The sequence below is a fragment of the Chiloscyllium plagiosum genome, unplaced genomic scaffold (genome assembly GCF_037043375.1).
Source record: "Chiloscyllium plagiosum isolate Xiang-an unplaced genomic scaffold, Cpla_swu_hap1 HiC_scaffold_21, whole genome shotgun sequence".
NCBI lineage: Eukaryota > Metazoa > Chordata > Chondrichthyes > Orectolobiformes > Hemiscylliidae > Chiloscyllium > Chiloscyllium plagiosum.
Window position 1 is genome coordinate 14,790,464 of NW_028270159.1, and position 25,430 is coordinate 14,815,893.

The 25,430-nt window shown below is 39.6% G+C and overlaps 1 protein-coding gene across 7 annotated transcripts in view; it reads left to right on the forward strand.

Annotated features, from left to right (window-relative positions):
- The window catches only part of fubp3 (far upstream element (FUSE) binding protein 3), a 109,176-nt gene that overhangs the window by 15,748 nt on the left and 67,998 nt on the right, over positions 1 to 25,430 (forward strand). For all 7 annotated transcript variants that reach the window (XM_087998296.1, XM_087998299.1, XM_087998301.1 and 4 more), the window contains exon 2: positions 19,067 to 19,172. In XM_087998296.1, coding sequence (XP_087854422.1) covers positions 19,067 to 19,172 — 106 coding nt within the window. The remainder of the gene's footprint in view (positions 1 to 19,066; positions 19,173 to 25,430) is intronic.

Genomic DNA, 25,430 nt, shown 5'->3' on the forward strand with positions numbered 1-25,430 from the left:
TGTGACTTTAATTTTGAATTGTTTTTCACAGTGAAGCAGCCAATGACTTAGTGAATGTTGATGGATGTACTTAAATCGTAGGCTTCATAACATTATTAAATATTATATTTAAACCGTTTAGTTTTTCAAGATCATTGTCACCTTCTATTGAATACTGTCTGCATAGTGCAGCATCAGCTCATAATTTTGAGCAGCTTATTCATTTGACTATTATGACCGGGAAAAAGGATATGATATCTCGGGTTTGCACAGAATTTGCTTCTTTAACTGTCTTCAAATCACCATATTTTACAAAAGTAGTACTTTAGTAACAAATTATTTGAGTCTTAGGTGTTTACCGTGGCATGTCAGGCTGTCAAATCGTTTTTCTGGCTTATAACTCTGCAACTGGGAGTCTCGGGTATAAGTATAGCGCAGGTGTATATATATATGGGTTAAAGGCAGATGTGTGTAGCTGCAAATTATTGCAAGTAAATTGGTAAGTAGGTTTGGCGAAGATTGTTCTTGGTGCTGGAGCTTGAATAAATGAATTATCAGTTTCAAATTCTGTTGGTGTCAGTGACTAGAGACATGTACATTTGAATATTGGTTTCAATGTAATGCAGTTGTGTTATGCAACTGATAATGCATAAAAACTTGAATGTTACTGTTAGTGTGGTTTTCTTTCTTACAAAATGGTACGGTGGTTTGGTGAGACTTTGCGGTTTAAGCTGTACTAGAGAGAAAAATATTGGAAGTACAGAGGAACTGAAAGTGCTTTATACTTTGAAAATGACTTGATTTTAGCAGTATAAATTAGAATGTGAACGCATGCTTTCAGGCTCCGGTTTTGAAATGATTGAGCCTGGCTGCGGCCTCCTCCTAATTACCTGTATTCTTGAGTTTAGGGACTGGGGAGTCTAGGACTAGAGGACATTGTCTAACATTAGAAACAGACTTTTCAGGAGTGAGTTGGGGTATTATTTTGGAACTCTGTTCCACAATGCCATTAATGCCAGGTAATTTGTTAATTTTAAGTCTGAAATTGATGGATTTTTATTAATGAAATGTTTTGACTGACAGGGCAAAGGAAGTTAAATGGACTTGGATCATAAATCAACTATGATCTCATTGACTGGTTGAACAGGAAGCTGGGGGCTAAATAACTTCCACCTGTTCCAACAGTTTAGAAAGGACTTTATGCAGTTTGGGTCAGGTGGAAGACTACATGCAGAAAGCCCTAATCTTCATTAGAACCCTGAATTACTGTGGGGAAGTTTTCCTACACTGTTAGTTCTATCAGAATTGTTACCACTTCTTATTAAAACACTGTCTACATGTTTCATTTTACTGGTTATGCATGGAAAATCTTGAAGTTTTTGAACAGGTAAAATTTATATGTTAATGAGTGGATTTACTGTATGTCCTTTAAACGTCTGGAAATCGATTGTTATCTTGCATTCTATTTGAAATTTAAGTTTGTAGGAACTATATGGGTACATATGAAACTTCAAGACTTCCTCATGGTCACTGAGCTGTTAGGATATGACTGTTTTAAATCTTCCTAAATGAGAGTTGTCGCTTCATTTCCATGAGTCACACAGTTGGTATGAATGTTAGCTCAGTATCAGGAAAGTTAGAAACGCTGGTTGCCATTAATGAAATTTAAGCAACCAATAATTTTTGGAGTGAGAGATTGTGTAAAATATCCATATGGTGATCATTTTTATATCTTTGTGCAATAATGATTTGTTTCTGAATGCAATTTACTTTATTCCAGGGAGCAGTTCATGTTATTTTTGGAAACACAAGTTTTTTGCAGATCCATGTTTATTACATTTTTAGTGAGAAGAAATGAATGAAAATTGTTGGGATTTATGGAGCCAGTTGTACTGCAGATACTGCCGTCCGACTAGAACTTCATACAGTTAGATCTAAGTCAGTTGCAGACTTCTGCGGTCATTTTCAACCCAGGTTCAATTGTCTGTTTGTAACCACATTGGCTTTCTAACTTTAGGAAGTGTTTAAATGGTTCCTGTCAAATATTGAATTTATATTCAGCAATTTCCAAAATAGAAAAGCAAAATAACTGCAGATTCTGGTAGTATGAAATAAGTACACACAATGCTGAAAGTAGTTTGCCCATCAGGAGGGAGAGATGGTGTTATTTTCGTTCACACATTCGGACTGAGATTAGATGAGAATCTGAGGCAGAAAAATTGACTGCCATGGAAAGTGTTTTTTATGTTGCAATTCTAATATGTTTCAAACCTGTGTGTTTATAAATTTAATTTTGGAGTGAAGAACTGCATAATCCACAAAGATCCTGTCCCATTCCTTGTATACACTCCTTTGAGTATTACCAAGTCTGAGATTTATGAAACTCGTTAAACTATATTACTGTGTAGCTCTGCCACTCCACCAAAGCTTTAAGCTATGGTTCAGTAGAAGTGTTATTATCTCTATCAAGGATGAGTGGTTCAAGTTACATCAATGGGACCTGTGCATATAATCCAGGTTGATACTCCATTGCAGTACTAAGCTGGTAGAGTTCTTGTCTTTGCCGTGGCACTTTAAGCTAAGGTCCTACCTACTGAGTTGTTCTGGAACGTTCCTATGGCACTATTTCAAGCGTAAGCAGGGGAGTTTGCAGAAACAGATGATCAGTTAATTTGCTACATTGCTGTTTTTGAGACCTTGCTTAGTGCAAATTGGCTACCACAATTTTTGTGTTACAATGAATATTATGCTTCAAGTGATCTTCAATGGCTATAATCTGCATTGGAACATGAAAGGCTCCGTAAAAATGCCAGTTTTCTTTTGTATAAATCCTTCCATGCATATGACCCTCTTAACATTGAAGTTTCGATGAGTCAAGCTTTCCGCACTTTAATATTGGGAAAACTAACTTCAGTTTGTCTCTGACCAAAATCTTTGAAACCTAGTCTATCCACCTGTGTTCTGTTTGACCATGAGCTGAACCTTAAATTGCCTTTCCTATCCACTGAAAGACCATCTATGTTTATTTCCTCAATAAGTGTCTCTGCTTTTAATGCTCTCTAATACCACCAATGCTCTCTAAATGGGAAATACTACTAGCTGCTGCTTCAAGGTGGGAATGATGCACTTTGTGGTATGTTATGCTGTGAATCTGCTATTTTTTAATACCACTTCTCTGTATATTTTGTTCTCCTGTAACTAATATAGGTAATTTCAAAGGCTTAGATATGATGGTTACCTGCTGGCTATGTCCATGCCTGTAGGATAGTTTTATGGAGCAAAGAGGATTTAATGTGCTAATATTTGGATAGTGTTAGCAATTACTCAGTTGGTAGCACTCTTGTCTGAGTTGCAAGAACGTGGATTCACTGCAGACAGCTAGGCGCAAAATCTAAGCTTGAATTACTGTCAGCTGAGGGAGTGTCATACTGTTTGAATTGCTGTCACTTTGAGCTGTTAAATGAAGGTTCCACCTCCCCTTTCAGGTGTACATAGTAAATCCAGTCATACTATTTCAAAGAACAACAGAAGCCTGCTATAGCAGGCATTATTTATCTTTCAATCAAGATCGTTAAAATAGACTATCTGGCCATTGTCACATTGCTGTAACTAAGAGTCGAGCCATGAGAGATTGCTGTTGTCTGTCCAACACTGGCTGTAAGGTCTCTTGAAGTTCTGAGGCTATGAAAGACTCTATTTTAAATGCAATCTCACCACTTATATCTGATGAAAGGATAGTAACAAGTGTTACAATTAGTTTGTAACATTATTTCGGGCAGTGTCTTTAAATAAAATGAGGTGCTCAAACAGTCAGGTAGGTGGGTTAACTCCAGGAGAGGTAGGATGGGGAGGCAGGTAGTGCAGGAGTCTTTTTTTGGCTATCCCCATTTCAAACAAGTATGCTATTTTGGAAAATGTAGAGGGTGATGGAGTCTCGGGAATGTAACACGAACAGCCAAGTTTCTGGTATTGAGACTGGCTCTAATGCAGTGAGGGGTAAGTCGGGTTCCAAGCGATCGATTGTGATAGGGGACTGTCTAGTCAGAGGCATAGATGGACGTTTCCACTACCAGCAGCAAAAAATCAGAATGAAGTGTTGTCTCCTTGGTGCCAGGACCAAGGATATCTCAGAGAAGGTGCAGAGTGTTTTCTAAGGGAGGAGGGATAGCAGCAGGAGGTCATTGTTCACATTGGAACTAACAACATTGGAAGGGAAAGGGATGAGAGTCTGAAGGGACAATATAGAAGGTTACACAGGAATTTAAAACAGGAGGTCGTCGAGGGTAGTAATATCTGGATTACTCCTTTTGCTACAAGCTAGTGAGGGTAGGAATAGAAGATAGAGCAGTTGAATGCATGGCTGAGGAGCTGGTGCAGGGGAGAAGAGTTCACATTTTTTCATCATTGGAATCTTTTCTTGGGTAGAAGTGACTTGTACAAGAAAGACTGATTGATTGCGCCTGAATTGGAAGGGGACTAATATATTGGCAGGGAGATTTGCTTGAATTGTTCGGGAGGATTTAAACTAGTAAGATTGGGGTCAGGGTGGCGGGGGTGGGGGGGGTAGTGGTCCCAGGGAGATAGTGAGGAGCGAGATAATTTTGAGTCTGGTCCAGTTGGGAAAAGGAGTGAATCATACAGTCAGGAACAATGCAGAGAACAAGGTAGGGCTGATAAATTAAACTATTTAATTCTTTACAAGAGGCCTAACAGTGAAGGCAGATGAACTCTGGGCATGGTTAGGAGCATGGGACTGGGATAACATAGCAATGACAGAAACATGGCTCAGGGATGGGCAGGACTGTCAGCTTAATATTCCAGGATACAAATGCTACAGGATGGACAGAAAGGGCAGCAAGAGAGGAGGGGGAGTGGCGTTTTTGATAAGGGATAGCATTACAGCAGTAATGCAGATATAGATATGAGAGATCGAGTGAATCCTTAGAGTATAAAGGCAGTAGGAGTATATTCAAGGTCCCTTTGTACTCTGGAGTAACCTCCTTCAGTGTCCACTAGACCTCCAATTTTGGTGTCATCTGCAAATGTACTAACTATATTCCTGGGAATACATCCAGGGAAGTTATTTGGGTGGAATTGAGAACTAAGAAAGGGATGATCACTTTATTGGGATTGTATTATAAACCTCCCCAATAGTCAGAGGGAAATTGAGAAACAAATTTGTAAGGAGATTTCAGATATCTGAAAGAATAATAAGGTGGTTATGGTAGGGGATTTTAACATTCCAAACATAGACTGGGACTGCCATAGTGTTAAGGGTTTAATTGGAGAGGAATTTGTGTGTACAAAACCTTTTCTGATTCAGTATGTGGATGTACCTGCTGGAGAAGCTACAAAACTTTACCTACTCTTGGGAAATAAGGCAGGACAGGTGACTGAGGTGTCAGTTGGGGGGGGGGGGCACTTTGGGGCCAGCAATCATAATTCTATTAGATTTAAAATAGTGATGGGTAAGGACAGACCAGATTTAAAAGTTGAAGTTCTAAATTGGAGGAAGGCTAATTTTGATGGTATTAGGCAAGAACTTCCAAAAGCCGATTGGGGCAGATGTTCGCAGGTAAAGGACAGCTGGAAAATGGGAAGCCTTCAGAAATGAAATAACGAGATTCCTGAGACAGCATATTCCAGTAGTGTGAAAGGAAAGGCTGGTAGGTATAGGGAATGCTGGATGACGAGGGAAATTGAGGTTTTGGTAAAGAAAAAGAAGAAAGCATACGTAAGATATAGATATGAGAGATCGAGTGAATCCTTAGAGTATAAAGGCAGTAGGAGTATATTCAAGGTCCCTTTGTACTCTGGAGTAACCTCCTTCAGTGTCCACTACACCTCCAATTTTGGTGTCATCTGCAAATGTACTAACTATACCTCCTATGCTCACATCCAAATCATTGATAAAAATGACAAAAAGCGGTGGACGCAGCACCGATCCTTGTGGCACACCACTGGTCACAGGCCTCCAGTTAAGAGGGCAATCAGGAGGGTAAAAAGGGACATGAGATAGCTTTGGCAAATAAGGTTAAGGAGAATCCAAAGGGATTTTATAAATACATTAAGGATAAAAAGGTAACTAGAGAGAGAGAATAGGGCCTCCCAAGCATCAGCAAGGCAGCCTTTGTGTGTGGAGCCCCAGGAGATGGGGGAGATACTGTTTACTGTGGAGAAGGACATGGAAAATACAGAATGTGGGGAAATAGATGGTGACATCTTGAAAATTGTCCATATTACAGAGGAGGTGGTGCTGGATAACTTGAAACATATAAAAGTGGATAAATCCCTAGATGTACGCTGATCAGTGGGAAGCTAGGGAAGTGATTACTGGGCCTCTTGCTGAGATTTTTTTATCGATAGTCACAGGTGAGGTGCCGGAAGACAGGAGGTTGGTTAACGTGGTGCCACTATTTAAGAAAGGTGGTAAGGAAAAGCCATGGAATTAGAGACCCGTGAGCCTGACATTGGTGGTGGGCAAGTTGTTGGAGGGAATCCAGAGGGACAGAATTTACATGTATTTGGAAAGGCAAGGACAGATTAGGGATAGTCAACATGGCTTTGTGCGTGGGAAATCATGCCTCGTGAACTTGATTGAATTTTTTGAGGAAGTAACAAAGAAGATTGAGGGCAGAGTGGTGGGCGTGATCTATATGGACTTCAGTAATGCATTCAACAAGGTTTCTTATGGATGACTGGTTAGCAAGGTTAGATCTCATGGAATACAGGGAGAACTAGCCATTTGGATACAGAACTGGCTCAAAGGTAGAAGTCAGGGGGTGGTGGTGGAGGGTTGTTTTTCAGACTGGAGGCTTGTAACCAGTGGTGTGCCACAAGGATCGGTGCTGGGTCCACTGCTTTTCGTCACTTAAATAAATGATTTTGGATGTGAACATAGGAGGTATAGTTAGTAAGTTTGCAATGACAACAAAATTGGAAGTGTAGTGGGCAGTGAAGAAGGTTACCTCGGATTATAATGGGATGTTGAACAGATGGGACAATGGGCTGAGGAGTGGCAAATGGAGTTTAATTTAGATAAATGTGAGGTACTGCATTTTAGAAAAGCAAATCAGAGTAGAACTTGCACACTTAATGATAAGGTCCTGGGGAGTGTTGCTAAACAGAGAGACCCTGGAGTGCAAGTTCATAACTCCTTGAAAGTAGAGTCGCAGGTTGATGGAATAGTGAAGGTGGTGTTTAGTATGCTTTCCTTTATTGGTTAGAGTATTAAGTACAGGAGTTGGGAGGTCATGTTGTGACTGTACAGAACATTAGTTCGGCCACTTCTGGAATATTGTGTGCAATTCTGGTCTCCTTCAGATCAGAAAGGATGTTGTGAAACTTGAAAGGGTTCAGAAAAGATTTACAAGGATGTTGCCAATGTTGGAGGATTTGAGCTATAGGGAAAGGCTGAACAGGCTGGGGAAGTTTTCCCTGGAGCATCGGAGGCTGAGGTTTAAACCTTATAGAGGTTTAAAAGATCATGAGGGGCATGGAAAGGATAAATAGACAAGGGTTGGGGGAATCCAGAACTAGAGGGCATAGGTTTAGAGTGAGAGGGGACAAATATAAAAGGGACCAAGGGGCAACTATTTCATGCAGAGGTTGGTGCGTTTATGGGACGAGCTGCCAGTGGAAGCTGGTACAATTGCAGCATTTAAAAGGCATCTGACTGGGTGTATGAATAGCAAGGGTTTAAAGGGATATGGGCCAACTGCTGGCAGATGCAAGTAGCTTAGGATATCTGGTTGGCCTGGACTGAAGGGTCTGATTCTGTGCTGTACATTTCTATGACTCTCGTATGTCCTGATCTGAACCTGACAGTAAGCCTGAATGGTTTATTATTTTACTGGGAAGGTGGTATAAGGTGTTTATATTGTGATACAATGGCAGAATCATGTATGGTATCAGTGGATAGACTGGGAGTCTCCAAAGTCCCAGAAAAGTGATGGAACTTCAGGTTATAAATAGTTATACTTTTAAGTGTCTCTTAATTTCAAGATGAAATTGGATTCTTAAGGATCGGGTAGGTACACTTACTGTGTTGTTTGGAAGGGAGTTCCATGAAAGTTTGTCATGACAACATCTCAGCTAATAACTGGAAGGTCAAATTTATTTTTAAAAAGTTAATTAGAAGGCCATGATGCAGATTATAATACAGGTTGTCTCCCCAAGAGGAGAGTCAGTTAGCCTCTCGGCTGGCTTGCAATGTAGAGTGATGCCAACAGTGCAGGTTCAGTTCCTGTTCTGACTGATCTTAGCCAGAAGGTCCTGCCTTCTCATGGTGAACCTCAGGTTAAACGACCATCAGTCATATCTCTCTATTAAGAGAGCAGAGCCCTATGGTCTTTTGGGAATATGACAACTATTTGTACCTCTTGAATATCTGAACCAGCACCTACAGCTTCCACATTTTCCCTGTAGTGGCTGTGTATCCCTCCTTTATTCATGTACTTTTTGTTTGACTTTCTCTAGTTTGGATACTCTAAATCCTGTTTTTGGTGTCCAACTGGCAAATCATTCATCCATTTGGTGTGTGATTGATACAAGCTAAAATGAGGTAATGTACTTCTTAAGAGTTTAGCTCCGAAATCTGGCCCAGAAAAAAACAGATTCGGGAGCTACAACCCATAGAAAATGCACTTACGTAGCATCTATATTATGGTAGAAACATCCAAAGGATATCAGCATCAGTGGGACTTAGGAAATTGGAGGTGTTTATCCAAGGGAAGTACAGCCTGAGATGGATTTTATGAAATAATTAATTCCCTTTGTTTCAAAGCTTAAATTGTTTTTGAAAATTTATCTTGTGATACATTGCTTCATGTCTGGCAGATGTGTAAACTGTTGCATGAGGGGCTTGAGTTTCAAAGATCTCCTTTTATGTTGTGTTAGAGCAGCAAAAATGCATTTGTGTTCGATATTCTGGGGAGGAGAATAACTTGTAAATCTGCAGTTTCATTTGCATGATTTGCTATTCAATAAATCTGACTAGTAATTTATAGCCTGCAGCCCCAGTCTGTTTATTCCAGCTCTCTGAAGTTGAAGAGATCATGTTACATGTGATATATCCTGTAAACTAGAATCAAGATTCTCCTCCTTGGACTATTTTTAAGATAGGTTTCCATGAATCTGGGAGCAAGTGGCACTAAAATTAAATTTGGTTATAAACCCATAAGCATCATACTGCAACAAGATAGACCTGTACTTATGTACACATTAGATGGATAGTGTTTATTCATGATTTTAATTAACGTCAGTAAGTTGATTAGGCCTGGCCTTGACAGAAGAAAACTCTTAAATGTGTCTCTGGGTTTCAACTTCATCTGTAAGACTTCAGTGTTTTGATGCATATAAAATAATCTGTTGATCGTTCGTTAAAGACTTTCAGCATTTATTGGAGTCCTTTGCAAATAGTGATAACTTCCAATTAAGCAGTTCATTTTCTGCAGTCTTTTGACATATGACACATTCTATCCTATTAACTTCCTGCAACTTTGGTGGGTTGGTTCGATGTGCATTCTCTAATGTGTAGTACTGAATGAGTTGAATAGATGGATAAATGTCTTGTAATTTATGCTGCTCTGGAAAGTTTTATTCATTCATGGGATGTGGAGTTGCAAATAAGGCAAATATTTTTGCATATCCCTACTTGCCCTTGGTGCTGTTGAGCCGCCTTCTTGAACCACTACAGTCTGAATTGGAGTTCCAGGATTTTGGCCTAACAACAGTGAAGGAATGTCACAATATTACAAGGCAGAATGGTATGTAGCTTGGAGGGCAAACTGTGGATGGTGGTTTTTCCCAGGCATCTTCTGTCTTTGTCCTCCTCGAGTAGAGGTTGTGTCTCAGATGCTGTAGAAGGTGGCTTGGGAAGTTGCTGCATTGCATTTTGTAGATGATGCACCCTGCTGCGGTAGTGTACCACAAGTGGATAATGTTCATATTGTAAGATGTTGGATGAGGTCCCAATCATTCTACTTTGTTCTGTATGGTATTGAGCTTCTTGTGTTATTGGGCTTGCACTCATCCAGGCAAGTCAAAGTTGTTCCATCACACTCAAAGCTCATGCCTTGTCGATAGTAGCCAGGCTTTGAGGAGTAAAGTAATTCGTTGTTAGACTTCCAAGATATGATCTGCATAGAATTTCTGTGGCTGATCCTGTTAATTTTCCAGTCAGTGGTAACCCTGGGATATTGATGTGTGGTTCAGCAAGGTTAATGTCATCATATTAAGAGGGGGTTGGTTATGTTTTCTCTTGTTACAAATGGTCATTTCTGGCACTTGCCACTTAGTCCAGATCACAGTGTTGTCCAGGTCTTGGTTCAAACATGCATGACTTCTTTCAGTATCTGAGGTGGTACATATGGTGCTGAGTGATGTAATCACCAATAACGCCCCTCTCATTACTCATCTGATGAAAAACGTTAGGTCATTCATAAAACAGCTGAAGATGGTTGATTCTGAGAATACCATCCTGAGGATCTCTTACAGTAATGTCCTAGGCCTGAGAACATTGGTTTCCAATGCCCACTACTCCAATGAGTAGAGAAGTTTTCCTCTGATTCCCATTGACATCAGTTTTGCACAAACCCTTTGGTGCCACAAACGGTCATATGCTGCCTTGAAATCAAGGAGAGACATTCTCACCTCACTTTTTGAACTTGGTTCATTTCTTCCATGTTTGGACCAAGGCAGTAATAAGGTCTGGGACTGAGTAGCCCTGATTAAACCTAGTTGAACATTGGTTAGCATGCTGCTACTTGATACGTGCCACTCGATAGCATTTCAACAATATCTTCCATCACTTTGCTGATGATAGAGAGTAGACTAATGGAGTTGTGTGTGTTCCGGTTGGATTTGTCCCTTTTTGTGGGTAGGGCATTCCTGGGAAATTTTCCATATTACTGGATTGATGCCACTGTTACAGTGAAAACAAAGTTTGTTATGACACATCTCAACACACTGGGTGTAATATAATGCTGGTAGGAGGTAGATTTTCTGTTGTGTTGTTGCAGAGATTGATAGTGTCTGGTGCATAAAAAGTGATGGGGTATTGTAATTATCAGGAAAATATGTATTTTTAAATTGAAAGCCTTATTAATACAGTTGCGTACAGTAGACTGTTCCTTTCTTTGTTTTCCTATTGGTTACAATAACTGTACATCAGCCCTAATTTCGCCTGTTTCATCTTCCTTGTGTATTAGACTCATTCTAAAGAGTAGATTGCTGTTGAGACTATCACCATGTTTTCCTTCTATGTTTCTCATTTTTGGTTTGGAGCTGAGATATGTGATATGTGAGAGTTGCAGTTGAGAATTAAATTTTGAACTTTGAACAGCAGCTTGATTTTGAAAAGGAGAGAACAAAAGACTAATGTTTGCTGTTGGGAACTGGCCTGGAAAGATGTTGCAGGTTAACTATTACTCCAAAAACACTAGATAATTTATCCCTTTACTGGATGCCCATTTGAGAGTAAGGTTTCTACCCAAAAAACATTGGGCTTAGATTGTTGATGTTGATTAGATTGCTTTGTGCATTTGAAATCTGCTGAAGTTACGTTAATAATAAATTAATTTTTGTTTAAGTTATAAACTTGGTGTCCAAGATCTGTTACTTGTAAAGTCCATTTAAGAACAGTTGAGCAATTTTGAGAGTCATTGACTTTTTTAATTTCACTGTGTTGCAAATCTGGTGATTGTGAGGCTGACCTAGCTTGGTTTGCTATCCATGTGCCATAACATTTCTTAGCTGTCTTTATCTAATGCAGTATGTCTTAGTTTACATGCAATTTAAATATTGGTATTAACACAGAGTTCCAATTAACAGTACTAGCAGGGGGGCTTTTTTTAAACAAAGTACATTACGTTTGGTAACTGTTGAGATTTCGGGTGAACACAATCATGAACTAAGACAATAAGGATTCATAGGTTCATCAATCACAAAAAGCCTCACAGTCAAGAATGTGCATACCAAAGTACAATGCCTGCACATCTACAACCTTAGTCGATAGCACTGAGACGAATGTTTGGTGAAACAATTGTGTATAATTTTTCTTATTTAAATACTACGCAATTTCTCCACTCTGCTTTCTGATGATCACCTTGTTCCTCTTGTTGCCATTTTCTGTTGTGTCAATGAACTTAGAAACAAACAAGGACATTTGTGTCAATAATAACACAACTTTTTAAGGAAGTGAATTCTCAGTAAATGGAATACTTGAAAATGTGGTTAAAATAAATTAAATTGTGGGTTTCAAAATTGAATGAAATCATTATCTAAAGAGAGTATTTATAGAACTACAGAGAAAGGGAGTGGCATCTGCTGAGTTACTCTTACAGAGAGTCAACATAGAAATAGTGGACCAAATGTCAGCCTCTCGTCTGTAACTATTTAGTGATTCTAATAACAGGATTGAGGCACTCAATCCACGCCATCATGAATGTGTAGAAATTTTACTAGAAATATCTTTGAAAATATTGTCTTTCAATATGTTTTATGAAACCGTCTCTGGTGTGAGCATGCTAAAATTGTTGCATTAGATAGGAACTACTGTTGGCTTCTGTGCTATGTTCTGAGACCTGGAGTCAGGCTGATTCAATGAGCTTGGTTGAAAAATTTGTGTATGGTGGCTGAAGGTGAAAAATATTTTTTATTAACTTGTTGAGACTTCTTGTGAAACAATACTGGAGTAGCTGTGCCTGACTTAGAAGTCGGGATGCTACCTCTGTGCCGTACCAGCCCTCAGCAGAATGTTATATGTAATCACCTGGGAGACTTGCTGGGTTCATTGATGGAAAGTCGGCACTTGAATGATGTCCATTTGGATCTCACTGAAATAATATTCAGTATTAGCCTGCATCTTCTGGAGAGAGTAGAAAAAAATTGAGGGTTGGAGCAGTTGGGGAGGTTGTGCTAAGGAGAAGGTTAAATCCTTCAAGTGAAGTGATTTTGTTGAAGTATGCACTATTCTGAAGAGGCTTGACAGAATTAACACATTTTTAAATGCTAGGAAGGGTGGAATGTGGACAGTCATCTACTGCTGTTTCTTATGTTCTTATATTCAAATATTCCCATAGCCTAATACCAGTTAGAGAATTTTTTGTATGCATTGACAGTGTGAAGCTGTCACTTTCCAGTTTGCTGGTGTCTGATCTTTGTGTTCCTAGCTGCCCAAAGTCACTAAGATTCAGCTTTAAAATGCTCCAGAGCATTTTACCAAAAACTATAGCAAGCTGTTCCTGGGATTGCATCAGCTGATGATCAAACTACTGTGTGAGACCAGTGGTGTTTCTTCAATAGCTGGCAGAGTTCACTTTCAACTATGCTGTGTAATGCTTTCTCTGGGAAGAATGAGAATGTAAGTAGTACGTACATATGGTATTGATTTGACTTTGCACTGAGCTTCTAGAATGCTGTAAAGGAATAGCTTCCCCATCCACTTGGCAATCTCTTCCTTGGTTAATTACAAAACTGAGGTCTATTCTTAGCTTTACCCCAATTGTTAGGATTTCAGTCGCATGTAATATTGGATGCATGAAGAGAAAAAGCTGTACCTCTATTAATAATTTATTCTTGGTGCCCTTAACTGTTTTACAATGTGAGTAGTTTTAGAAGTGTTGTCAACTGCTGTAGGCAGTCATGTTAACCAATTTGTACACAGTAAATGCCCATCAAGAACAAATAAATGTGTGAACTGATGATTGATGTTTTCAGTGATGATTTGAAGCTGAACAACTCTTGGCTCTCTTTACTTGTACTTTGTTTAAATGTATCCAAGAAGTTGCTTGGTTCTTCAATAGTATTGGCTTGAAGTGTCATTCTGGGTTCTGTTAAATTTGACAGTGAAGCTTGAGTCAGCCTCTTGACACAGGCCAGATTGCTGCCAAGTGAGCCGAGGTGGACATTTTAATGCAGGCATTTGGGAAATAATATAAAGCATCCAGCTAAACAGTTATAGATTTTATTTTTCAAAACTTGAAGTGTTCCCTAAAGAATGTAATTTAAGCTGCTGCATGTAATAGCAAGGTTGCAGATCTGTTATTGAGTGAATTCAAAATATTGTATAAATATTGGTACATTGAAGAACATTGTTCATGGGGAAAACTAGTATTTATAAAGTGCTTTGTCACAACTGAAATGTTTCAAAACTGTTCACAAAGCTAGTTATATTGAAATGTCATGACAATTATATAGGCAAATTTGACAGCTGTTACACAAATTAGGATTCCACAATTGCAACAGAATGACTGACCACTTTATCTGTTTTTGCTTGGTATTAATTTTCATAGGCTAGTCATAAAGTGAATTTGTTTTAAAGCACCACTAATGTTACCTGGGCAGTAATTTCAGGGGTCCTTTTAACACCTGACTAATTACAGAGCTCAACAGTTTCAAATCTGTCTGTTGGGACATTTACCTCTGATACTGAAAGTCCATGTCCACTTGCAATGAGACCTAATTAGCATTCAGGCTGGATTTGATAAGTGGCAAGTAAAGTTCATGGCACACAGGTACCAGGCAGTAACCGTCTCCAACAAGAGGGTGTAACCACTTCCTTGACAATGAATAGTATTACCATTGCAGCATCTTCCCTTTATCAACAACCTAGGGTTCACCATTCACCAGAAGCTTAAGTGGACCACCCATACAAACACTGGTGCAAGAGTAGATTGGAGGCTTTAACTGATTCCCCAAAGCCTATGCACCATATACAAGACATAAAAGTGATGGGATCTTCACTTGCCCAAATGAGTGTAGTTTCAATAGTACTTGAAGTTCAGTTAGGTTGAAAGAACCTATTGATTGCATCCCATCCACAACTTCAAACACTTGTTGGCTTAACCATTAGTGTGTGGTGAGTGTAGTATCATCTACAAGATAAACTGCAGTAATTCATCAAAGTCTCTTCAACATTCCCACTACTGTTGGTTTCTGCTATTTAGAAGAGTGTTTAATGGAAACTCCGTTATTTGCACATCCCTGTCCACACTGCTTGCCATCTGACTTCAAAATATGTTGCTGTTCCTTCACTGTTGCTGGGTCAAAGTTCTGGAACTTTCTTGAACTACATTGTGGCAGCACTTCCACTGTAGACTACAACATTGGTTCAAGAAGTAAGCTTCCAGTTACTTTTCATGGCCAATTGGGGATGGCTCGCCAATAATTACTGGCTTTGACAACCACACCCAAGTACGATGAAAATATTTTTTTAAAGACAAAACCATTCATTTGCGAAGCTTTAAATTATTGCAACTGTTGAGGCAATATTTTCGAATGTATTTTATTGTGTTACCAGTATACTGAACTTGAGGCAAATTCTTGTAACTATGCATGTGCATTCTTAATCTGGGGACTTAAGTTTTGTGTTGGTTGGATGGTTATGTTCACAAAATTATCTGAAAAGTTGTGAAATTATAAAAGCAGTTGTTTTCAGTTTTGGTGAGAATTCAGAAAAAGCTGCTTTAATGTACATGCATATGTCCCAAGAATTCAGTTAGTAAAACGCCTATGTAATTGAGCATTAAAAGTCCAGAAAGCCAAAGGTTCAGTTCAACAATTTGACTTGGCTAACTTTAGCCCGGGTGACAGCAAAGACACTTGCTTAAGTGACTGGAAAATCAGCCAGACATTCCTGTCTTCTGGGAAATGTGCTTGTGTGTGCAGCCTGGCATGTTCACAACTTTAATGTGCTACCCACCTAAACTATCTCAGTCAAGGCTGGCGCATGACTAAAGTGTACTTAGGTAAAATGAAATATTTCTAGGGAGAGCAGAATGCGACAAAAGTACCCAAACAAGTTGCGTGCATTATATGAAATCAAACAACTTAGTGCCTACCAGCTAGTGTATTCTGTACTCACAGGCAGATATCAATCAGTGTTCCCAAAAACAATGGCAAAAAGCTCTCCTTTCAGTAATTTGTCAGACAGATGTTCAAATACCCTGTGCTCAGCCAAATCTGGTTGGCATTCAGGGATCAGTATCCGTCCATGTTTGCATACGGTTTCTCCTTTGACAGTCAGTACGATGTTTGCAACCTTGTACTTTATAGAACGTATTGAAAAATCTGGTAAATTTGCCATAGATTTACCCGAAATTGATATGTGCAGTATTTATTGTATGGATGATGGAATATTTCTGCTTAGTGGTTCCTTAGAATTCTAAATTCTTCAGCATGTAAAAAACATTTTAGAAGCTGGAAATGTTCAATAGACCTTAGTAGTCTGTTTTTTTTAAAAATGCTAATTCCATCTGAAAAGCCTTCTCACCATTTTGCCTTCTGTACTGACCCCACCCATCCCCACTCTTTTCTGTCTGTTGTCTTTTTCAATACAATTATATTTTCTCACTTCTGAAAGTGAGAATAAACAATTTTTAAATAATCCATTGATGTTTTAACTTAGTTTTGTGAAACCCTGCACTTGAATTACAACTGGTGTTAATTACTTAATCTCTAATGATTTAGGGTCGGCTTGATTTATGGAATCAGTCATAACGACACATTAATGAAGGCAAACATATTGTTACTTGTTGCGTAGAAATCCCGATCTTTCTTTGAGCATGCCCCTTACTTTAGCCTTGGAGAGCAATTGGCAGTATTTGAGCTCCTATGCACAAATGTTCAAAGATTTGCAGGCATGCTGCATGTTCTGAGTACAGTTAATTCCCTGCTGCCTCCCAAGAGTAATCCTTATTTATTAGAAACATTTTACTGGTCAACATCTTCTCAAAACTTTGGAACTTGCCATCTGTGACCATTCCATTTGAAATTGCTTCTGGGGCTATAAGGAGTTCTGCTTTATTTCATTTCACGATGGCATTAGTAAGGTCAGAGTAATGTTTAGTGCACTATATAGCGCACAACAATAATTGTACCTGGAATCTTGCAACATTTATATTGATTTGCTTACTGGCTTGCTCTGTTGAGGAATAGTGTAGCCTTGTACTGAACCTGTTGTAGAGAATGTAAGATGAAGAAACACCTTAGTCTCTATTGACACGAGTAATGGAATAATATGATTTCTTGATGAGTTGCACAGTCCATGGTCAAATATTCCTATCTTTACTGAACGTTGCTAGCTCTCCTCTTAATACACCAACTTTAAAATTCTTATTTTTGTCTACAAATCTTCCACCAGTCCTCATTAACTGATCCACTGTGTCAGCTGTCTTTGCACTACACCACTAGTAGCAAAACTTTCAGCCAATCTGTCCTTCTACACTCTTAATCCGTTCTAACACTTGCACATTGATTTACCCATCTATCCCAAAAGAATTTCGTATCCATATTTCTTTTCAGTTATTTTCTAAAATTCCACCCATTCTCTTACTTGTGTTTATGGCAAATCCTGTAGTGTCTTGCTGTAGCAACAGTATTCTATTGTGTTGACCTTTTGAAGGTGCTATCTAATATTACAGGGAGGAGAAAGTGAGGACTGCAAATGCTGGAGATCGGAGTCAAAAAGTGTGGTGCTGGAAAAGCACAGCTGGTCAGGCAGCATCCAAGTTGATGTTTTTAGCATAAGCCCTTCAGGAATGTGGGGAAGACCCAAGGGGGCTGAGAGATAATAGGAGGGAGGGTGGGGCTGTGGAGAAGGTAGCTGGGAATACGATAGGTAGATGCAGGTGCGGGGTGATGGTGCTAGGTCAGAGCGGATAGGTGGGAAAGAAGTTGGACAGGTAGGACCGTTCAAGAGAGCAGTGCTGAGTTGGAGGGTTGGTTCTGGAATAAGGTAGAGGGAGGGGAGATGAGGAACTGGTGAAATCAACATTGATCCCGTGTGGTTGGAGGATCCAAGGCGGAAGATGAGGTGTTCTTCCTCCAGGCGTCCTGTGGCTAGAATTTGGCAGTGGAGGAGGCACAAGACTTGCATGCCTTTGGTGAAGCCGGAGGGGGAGTTGGTGTTTGGCCACAGGGTGGTGGGGTTCTTTAGTGCGTGTGTCTCAGATGTTCTCTGAAATGTTCCGCAAGTTGGTGTCCTGTCTCCCCAATGTAGGGGAGAGCACACCGGGAGCAACAGATGCAGTAGATGTGTGTGGAGATGCAGGAAACGCTCTGCCAGATGTGGAAGGATACTTGGGGCCTTGGATGGAGCTGAGGTGGGGGTGGTGTGGGCGTAGGTTTTACAGCTGTTGCGGTGGCAAGGGAAGGTGCTGGGAGTGAAGGGTGATTTTGTGGTGGGGAGTTGGTGGTGTAGATGGCGGAGGATGATGCGTTGTATTTGGAGATTGTGGGGAGAGGGGGGGGGGGGGGGGGGGTGTTCTGTCCTTGTTGTGATTGGAGGGATGTGGTTCAAATGGCAGAGGTGTGGGAAGTGGGCAACCCCTTCCCTCCAATCATAACAAGGGCAGAAACCACCACCGACCTCCAAATTCAAAGCATCATCCACTGCCATTTCCGCCACCCACACCACCAACCCACTCTTCACTCCTGGCACCTTACCTTGCCACCGCAAGAGGTGTAACACCAGCGCCCACACCCTCCCCCCTCACCTTGATCCAAGACCCCAAAGGATCCTTCCACATCCAGCAGAGATTTGCCTTCACCTCCACACAAGTCATTTGCTGTGTCCGTTGCTCTCCAATCTGGTGTCCTCTACATTGGGGAGACAGGACACACGCACTAAGCACCCCCACTACCCTGTGGCTGAACACTTCAACTCCCCCTCCCACTCCACCAAGGACATGTAAGTCCTGGGCCACCTCCACCATCAGATCCTCGGCACCCGACGCCTGGAGGAAAAATGTCTCGTCTTCCACCCACCTAGGATCAGTGTGGATTTCACCAGTTTCCTCCTCCTCCTCCTCCTCCTCCTTCCCCCCTCTCCCCCTCCTCCCTCCAACTCTGCACTGCCCTACCTGTCCATTGACTTTCTCACCTATCTGCTCCACCTGCCCCTCCATTCCTAGCTACCTCTCCCATTTATCTCAGCCCCTGTGGGCCTCCCCACATTCCTGATGAAGAATACACTGTCTAAGATTACAGCCAAATTCAATTATAAAGCAAAATATTTCAGTGCAAAAGAGTTGAAGTATTTGTTTTGTTCTAAAATATTAAGTTTTTTTTTTCTCTTCTGTGAAAGATTGCTGCTAAAATAGATGCTGGTTCACATCTGAACAATTCTACTCCTGTGGTAGATCCTGCAGTCTACGGCTATGGGACTCAGAAACGGACACTCGATGATGGGGGTAAGTCATTTGCTCAGCGCTTTTGTTTCTTTCTCTGTTTAACTGCTTGATTTTAAGAGTTTTTTTGTGCTGTGTTGTGGTTGCATTTATTGTTAGATTTAAAATGCTGCCAGAACAAGCATGATATTGGAGCTGCAGTACATCAGCTTGCACCCATGACTCTTGATATGCTGGTATAACTTTCAAGCTTCTGTGAGGTTAGTACAAGAAGGTCAGTTACTTACCATGGTGGTATAACATAAACAAGACATGCAAATTCTATGCTGTTTGACAGCTGGTTTGAGAGATCATGGAGCAGTCAAGTCACTTACTGAGCGAAGGTGATGCTTGCCATTAATGGACAGGGGAAAGGGAGACTGTATTTTCTCTTTACTCCATGCTTGGAATCCACCCTGGAAAAGCTGTTTTCTGTTCCCTGCAAAGGAAGTTGGTCATGATTGTTGGTGCGATAGGTGGTTCTTGGGTGGAGAACAAAGCTACACTGGTGGTACGTTATCTAGAGTCATACAGCACGGAAACAGACCCTTCGGACCAAGCAATCCATGCCAACCATGTTCCCCAACTAAATTCGTCTCACCTGCCTGCGCTTGGCCACATCCCTCCAAACTTTACCTTTCTTGAACTTATTCAAATATCTTTTAAATGTTGTAACTGTACTTACAACTACCACTTTCTCTAGCAGTTCACTCCACATACGCAAGCACTCTTAAAAACATTGGCCCCCATGTCCTTTCTTAGTCTTTCTCCTTTCACCTTGAAAAATATGCCACCTAGTTTCCAACTCTCCCACCCTCTGGAAAAGATCCTTGACTTTTACCTTATTTACACCCCTCATGATTTTAAGAACCTCAACAAAGTCACTCCTCAACCTCCTATGCTGCAATGAAAAGTATCCCAGCCTTTTCAATTTATTGTTAGACTTGTCTTGGAAATTTCTTGTGATGCAAATTTCAAGGCATCCTTGGTGTCTGTTCTACAACACTAGCCAGAGCCCTACAATTAATTGTATAAATCATGTCCTTGTATGTACTATCAAAATGCAATACCTCACACTTATCCAAATTAAACTCTATCTGCCACCCTGAGCCCATTTACTCAATTGATCAAGATCTCTTTGTAATCTTAGATAACCTTCTTCCCTGTCCATGATTCCACTAATTTTGGTGTCATCTGCCACCTTACTAATCATACCTCATGTATTCTCATCTAAATCATTCACATAAACAACAAACAAAAGTGAACCTAGTATCAATCGCTGTGGAACGTTGTTGATTACAGGCCTCCTCTCCAAAGAAAACTCTCCACCACCACCCTCTGTCTCCTTACATAAAGCCAATTATATATTCAATTTGGAAGCTCACTCTGAATCCCATGTGATCTAACTTTACTAATTAGTCTACCATGCGGAACCTTGTCAAAGCCTTTACTAAAGTCCAAGTAAACAACATGTACCGCTCTGCCCTCATCAGTCTTTTTGGTTACTTCATTAAAAAAACTCAATCAAGTTTGTGAGAGCTGATTTTACTCGCACAAAACCATGCTGACTATCCTTACTAAATCCTTTGCTCCCCAAATACATCAAAATCCTATCTTTCAGAATTGCCTCCTGCAACTTACCCGTTAGCAATGTCAGGCGTTTAGGTCTATAGTTTCCAGACTTTTCCTTACAGCCTATCTTAAACAATGGGACAACATTGGCCACCCTCCAGTCTTCCACAGTACTTCCCCCTGTTCATAGATGATACACATATTTCTGCTGGGGGCCCTGCAATTTCTCCCAAATTTCCCACAATGTCCTGAGATACATTTGATCAGGTTCTGGAGATTTATCTACCTTTATATTTAAGACCTCCAGCACTACTACTTTAATGTGAACTGTTTTCAAACCATCAATATTTATTTCCCTGAGTTAACCAGCTTCCATTTCTTTCTCAGCAGTAAATATTGACAAAATATTCATTAAATATCTCTCCTATTTCCTGAGGTTCAACACAAAGACAACCTTGTTGATCTTTTAAGGCGTCCTGCTGTCTCTAATGCCTCTCTTGCTCTTAATGTACAACCTTTTTGGATTATCTTTAATCTTAACTGTCAAAGCTATCTCATCTTCCCTCTTCGCCTTTCTGATTTCCTTCTTAAGAATGCCCCTACACTATAATCTTCAAGAGATCATAGTTTGATCATAGTTGTCTATATCTAACTTTTTTTTATTCTTGACTAGAACCTCAATATCTTTATTCATCCATTGTTCCCTGCTTTTACTTGCCTTACACTTCACTCTAACAAAAATATGATGCCTCTGAATTCCTCTTATCACACTTTTAAAAGCCTCCACTGTCAGTTGTCCCTTTACCTGCAAACAGTCTATGCCAATCAACTTTTGAAAGTTCTTGTCTTAAGCATTAAAATTTGCCTTACTGCACTTAAGGACTTTTAACTTTTATGGAAGACTTATCATTTTCCATAAATATTTAAAAACTGACGGAATTATGATCACTAGGCTCAAAGTGTTCCCCTACTCATATTTCAGTCACGTGCCCTGCCTTATTTCCCAAGAGAAGGTCAAGTTTCGCTCCTTCTCTAGTAGGCATGCTTATATTGATAAAGAAAATTTTCTTGAACATACTTAACAAATTCTTCATCATCCAAACTTTTAACACAATGGCAACCTCAGTCAATGTTTGGAAAATTAAAATCCCCTGCAATTGCAACCCTGTTATTCCTACATATATCTGAGATCTCACTACATATTTGCTCCCTAATTTCCCTTTGACTATTGGGTGGCCTGTAGTACAATTTTATTAAGGTGATCATCTCTTTCTTTCTTCTAATTTCAACCCATATATTTTCACTAAATGATCCCTCAAATATCTTCTCTAATTACAATAGTAATGTTTTAATCAAAAATGCCGCTCAGCCTCCACTTTCCTTCCCTTTCTATCCTTCCTATGACATTGAAAACCTGGAACATTGAACAGTCCTGTCCTTCTCTCAACCAAATTTCTGAAATAGCTATGATGTCCCAGTCCCATTTTCCCAAACGTGTCCTGAGTTCATCATCCTTGCCTGTAAGACTGCTTGCATTGAAATAAACACAATTTAATTATTTAGAGTTACTTCGTTCTCTGACTTGCTCTGATCTATCTTTTCTAATTAACTTGCTGTTTTCTGATTCAGAAGCATTGTTATCTGTCTTAGGAAGCCGCTTCTCCCAAAGGTTTACAGACTCCTGAAATAAAATGAGCAAATCTCCCCACCAGGCTAATGGCCCCTTTCCAGTTCATGGGAAACCATTCTCTTTGAACAGGCTGTTCTGTCCCAGAAGAGATCCCAGTGATCCAAGGAACTGAATCCCTGTGCATATTACACTATCTCTTGCGCCATTAGTTTATCTCTCCTATATTTCTGTTCTGTGCATTTCGGTCTCCTGTGAATTTGATCTTTCCATCTATACTTGCCACTTACCAGTGGTAGGTACTACAGCAACAGGGAGGTAAAGGTTTAGTTTTATTGCAACCTTAACTTGAATACGTTGTTACTGCCCCAACATTGTGGTTAAGTTGATTGTACTTTCATGGCTTTTACTTCCATTATTATTTAAAAAAAAATGTTGAGTCCACCATTTTTGTTCTGCACTTCACAGTTCTTGACCTGAGTGCAAAGAGGCAGTCAGTTTGAAGCAATTTATAAAACTGTTGGGGACTTGTCTGCGTAATTTTCTGTGGGTGGAAGTATGCATCTCCTTGAATGAAAAGATCTTTGCATGAGGCAAAAATTGTCTTTGGATGATGCCTTATTTCAAAATTTTTTAACTACCAGTTGCTCCTTCATTTTTAAATGAAGGACAAGTGGTGAAAGTTTTGATCTGATAACTGATGAGGGAAACCTCACCACAAGTGCATCAGAAGACAAACTGGTCTCTGGAAATAACATTTAGTAACAAACGTTCTAAGTAAATGCTGAAGCTCTTGTCAATTTGAAACTGATTTTCTTAGAACTAAAATAATGAAAATATAGTTCAAAGAAAATAATGGTGATTAGTGGCTATAGAGAATTTGAAACTAGGTTAATACTTGAAGTTGAACCTTGGCTTATGTATTGTCAGACTTTTTATAAGCAGCTAAGTACAAGGAGGCCGAAGTCACATCTACAAAGCTGCTTTAGTAACCTGTTCAGACTGACCACAAAACATCGGTGCTTTCACTGGCCAGTTTACTGTGAGAATACTGCAATTTGCGTTTTATATATAATAAGGACATTAGAGTATTTTCTCATTGCTTAATTGTAATATGTAGTTTTTAAAAACATTGCTGCTCAGTTTATGTTTTCTTTTATTCGAGCATTTTTGTCTTTCCTCCTTCCTTACCAGCAAACTGTTTATGTCTTCATTTTATAGTTAAATGTTATAGACCCTGCTTTTTATAAATCATCTGTTCAATCCATCTTAGCCTGTGGAATTGAAATATAATTCTGTATTTGCATGACTCCTTTCCCAGTGTATCATTTCTGGGCTTTCTTTAGAAGTTTAATGGAGCTGCTTTAACTCTTTATCCTGTTAAAGATTAATTCCACTGTAAAATTGCTAGCAGTTTTCTGTGGTAGTTTTAAATATCTTTTAATCATTTGAGTACGGTTTTGTGTTTTTGCTTGTAGTTTTTACTGTCAGTCAAATTTGATTCAACTCTGCAGGAAGAAATTGCCTGCCTCTTGGGTTTAGTTTAGAATTAAGGGCCATGTTCAGTCTTTGTTCCAATATCTTCTTTTGGCTCGGAGGTCCATTTTTATTCTGATTATTTCTGTCAATGCACTGAATGGTTTTCTATGCCAGTATTCTTTCTAAATACAAGTTGTTGGATAGGCTGACTTTTTAAAACACACTGCACTGTACTGTCAGGCTTTATCCTAGTTTTTGTTTCCTAATCTTAAAATAGATATATAAATATATTTTCTCAACTTTCAGCCTCAGCTTTTTATTTTTTAAAAGTTTGTATATGAAAAAGCACTTGTAAATGCATCTTCCACTGCAAACAGTTGGGGAGGCCTTTTTGCATTTATAGTTGGGTGACTGTTGCTGGCTGAGCTTTCTGTTTCTTGGGACTGCTTTGCACACGGTGAATTGAAAATGGCTGTAAAACCTGTCTTTTAAAGTAGTTGCAGATCACAGTTCAGTTCTGATGCTTCCGGAGTTCTGTCTTTGCTGATTTTCAAAGTTGTATGTCCTGATATTGTCCATCTGCTTTGTAAATTGCTTCTCTGCTTATCTACCACTGGCCATTGGAAAAGCAGCAACACGAATAGAGAAATGTTTTGAGTCAATTTGGGTGTTTTCTTAATAATGTCTAGCTGTACTGAAAACTTGCCTGTCTAGGTGGGGGTTTGGATGGGAAAGTTTTTGCTTGGCTGGCGCTAAGCTGTTTATTATAAATACAGGTGTGTAACTGTTTCTCAGAGCTGCAGTCTTCCCTTCCAAGTACAGTAAGAATTAATTTTTCTGTTGAATGAATTTTGAAAGTTTAGTTGCATGTGCAGTGATTTTACTGCTTGATATTCTGTTGCCTTAGTGCTTCAAACGTGTCATTCATGGTGGAATTAGTTTAGTCCAGTCTTGCAGGGTTTATCTAGCAGCTGTTCAAAGCATTGTCTGGCTGACTTCATTAACTTTTGTAAGGGATTGTTACACAAAGGTGACAGAACCGTACCCTGAGTTGTATGCAACAAAGGAAAAGGCTGTTGCCTAAATACTGGGTGATTGTCAAGGTAATTTAGCCTCAGTATCTTGGTTACTTGGATGCTGAGAGCTTTGCTGGACAAACTTCCACTCGTTTGTTTTTTTTTCAAAGTTATCTGACGTGTTGCCCAGGTAGATAACTGCCAGCCAGGACATTCAATTCACTTGATTTACACTCTGAAGGATTAAATTTATATTATCACTTTGGAATTAAAATAACCTGCAGTGAGTTGTTGATAAATAATGCTTTTATTATGTACATCCATATGAATACAAAAGTCCATTTTGCACCTTGACCCTCTTCTGTCATTCAGTGAGATCATGGCTTTCTGCGACCTAACTTTATGTAGTTTGCCCCACATGTTTCAATAACTTCAGGTTGCAAAAATCTACAAAAAATTAACAACTGGTCCAGTGTTAGTTGCTGTTTGGCAGAAGAAAGTTCCAAACTTCTACATGCTTTGCATGGAAGTGTCTTCTAACTTCATTTGTTAATGATCAGACTCTATGCCCCTTAGCCTTAGATTCCC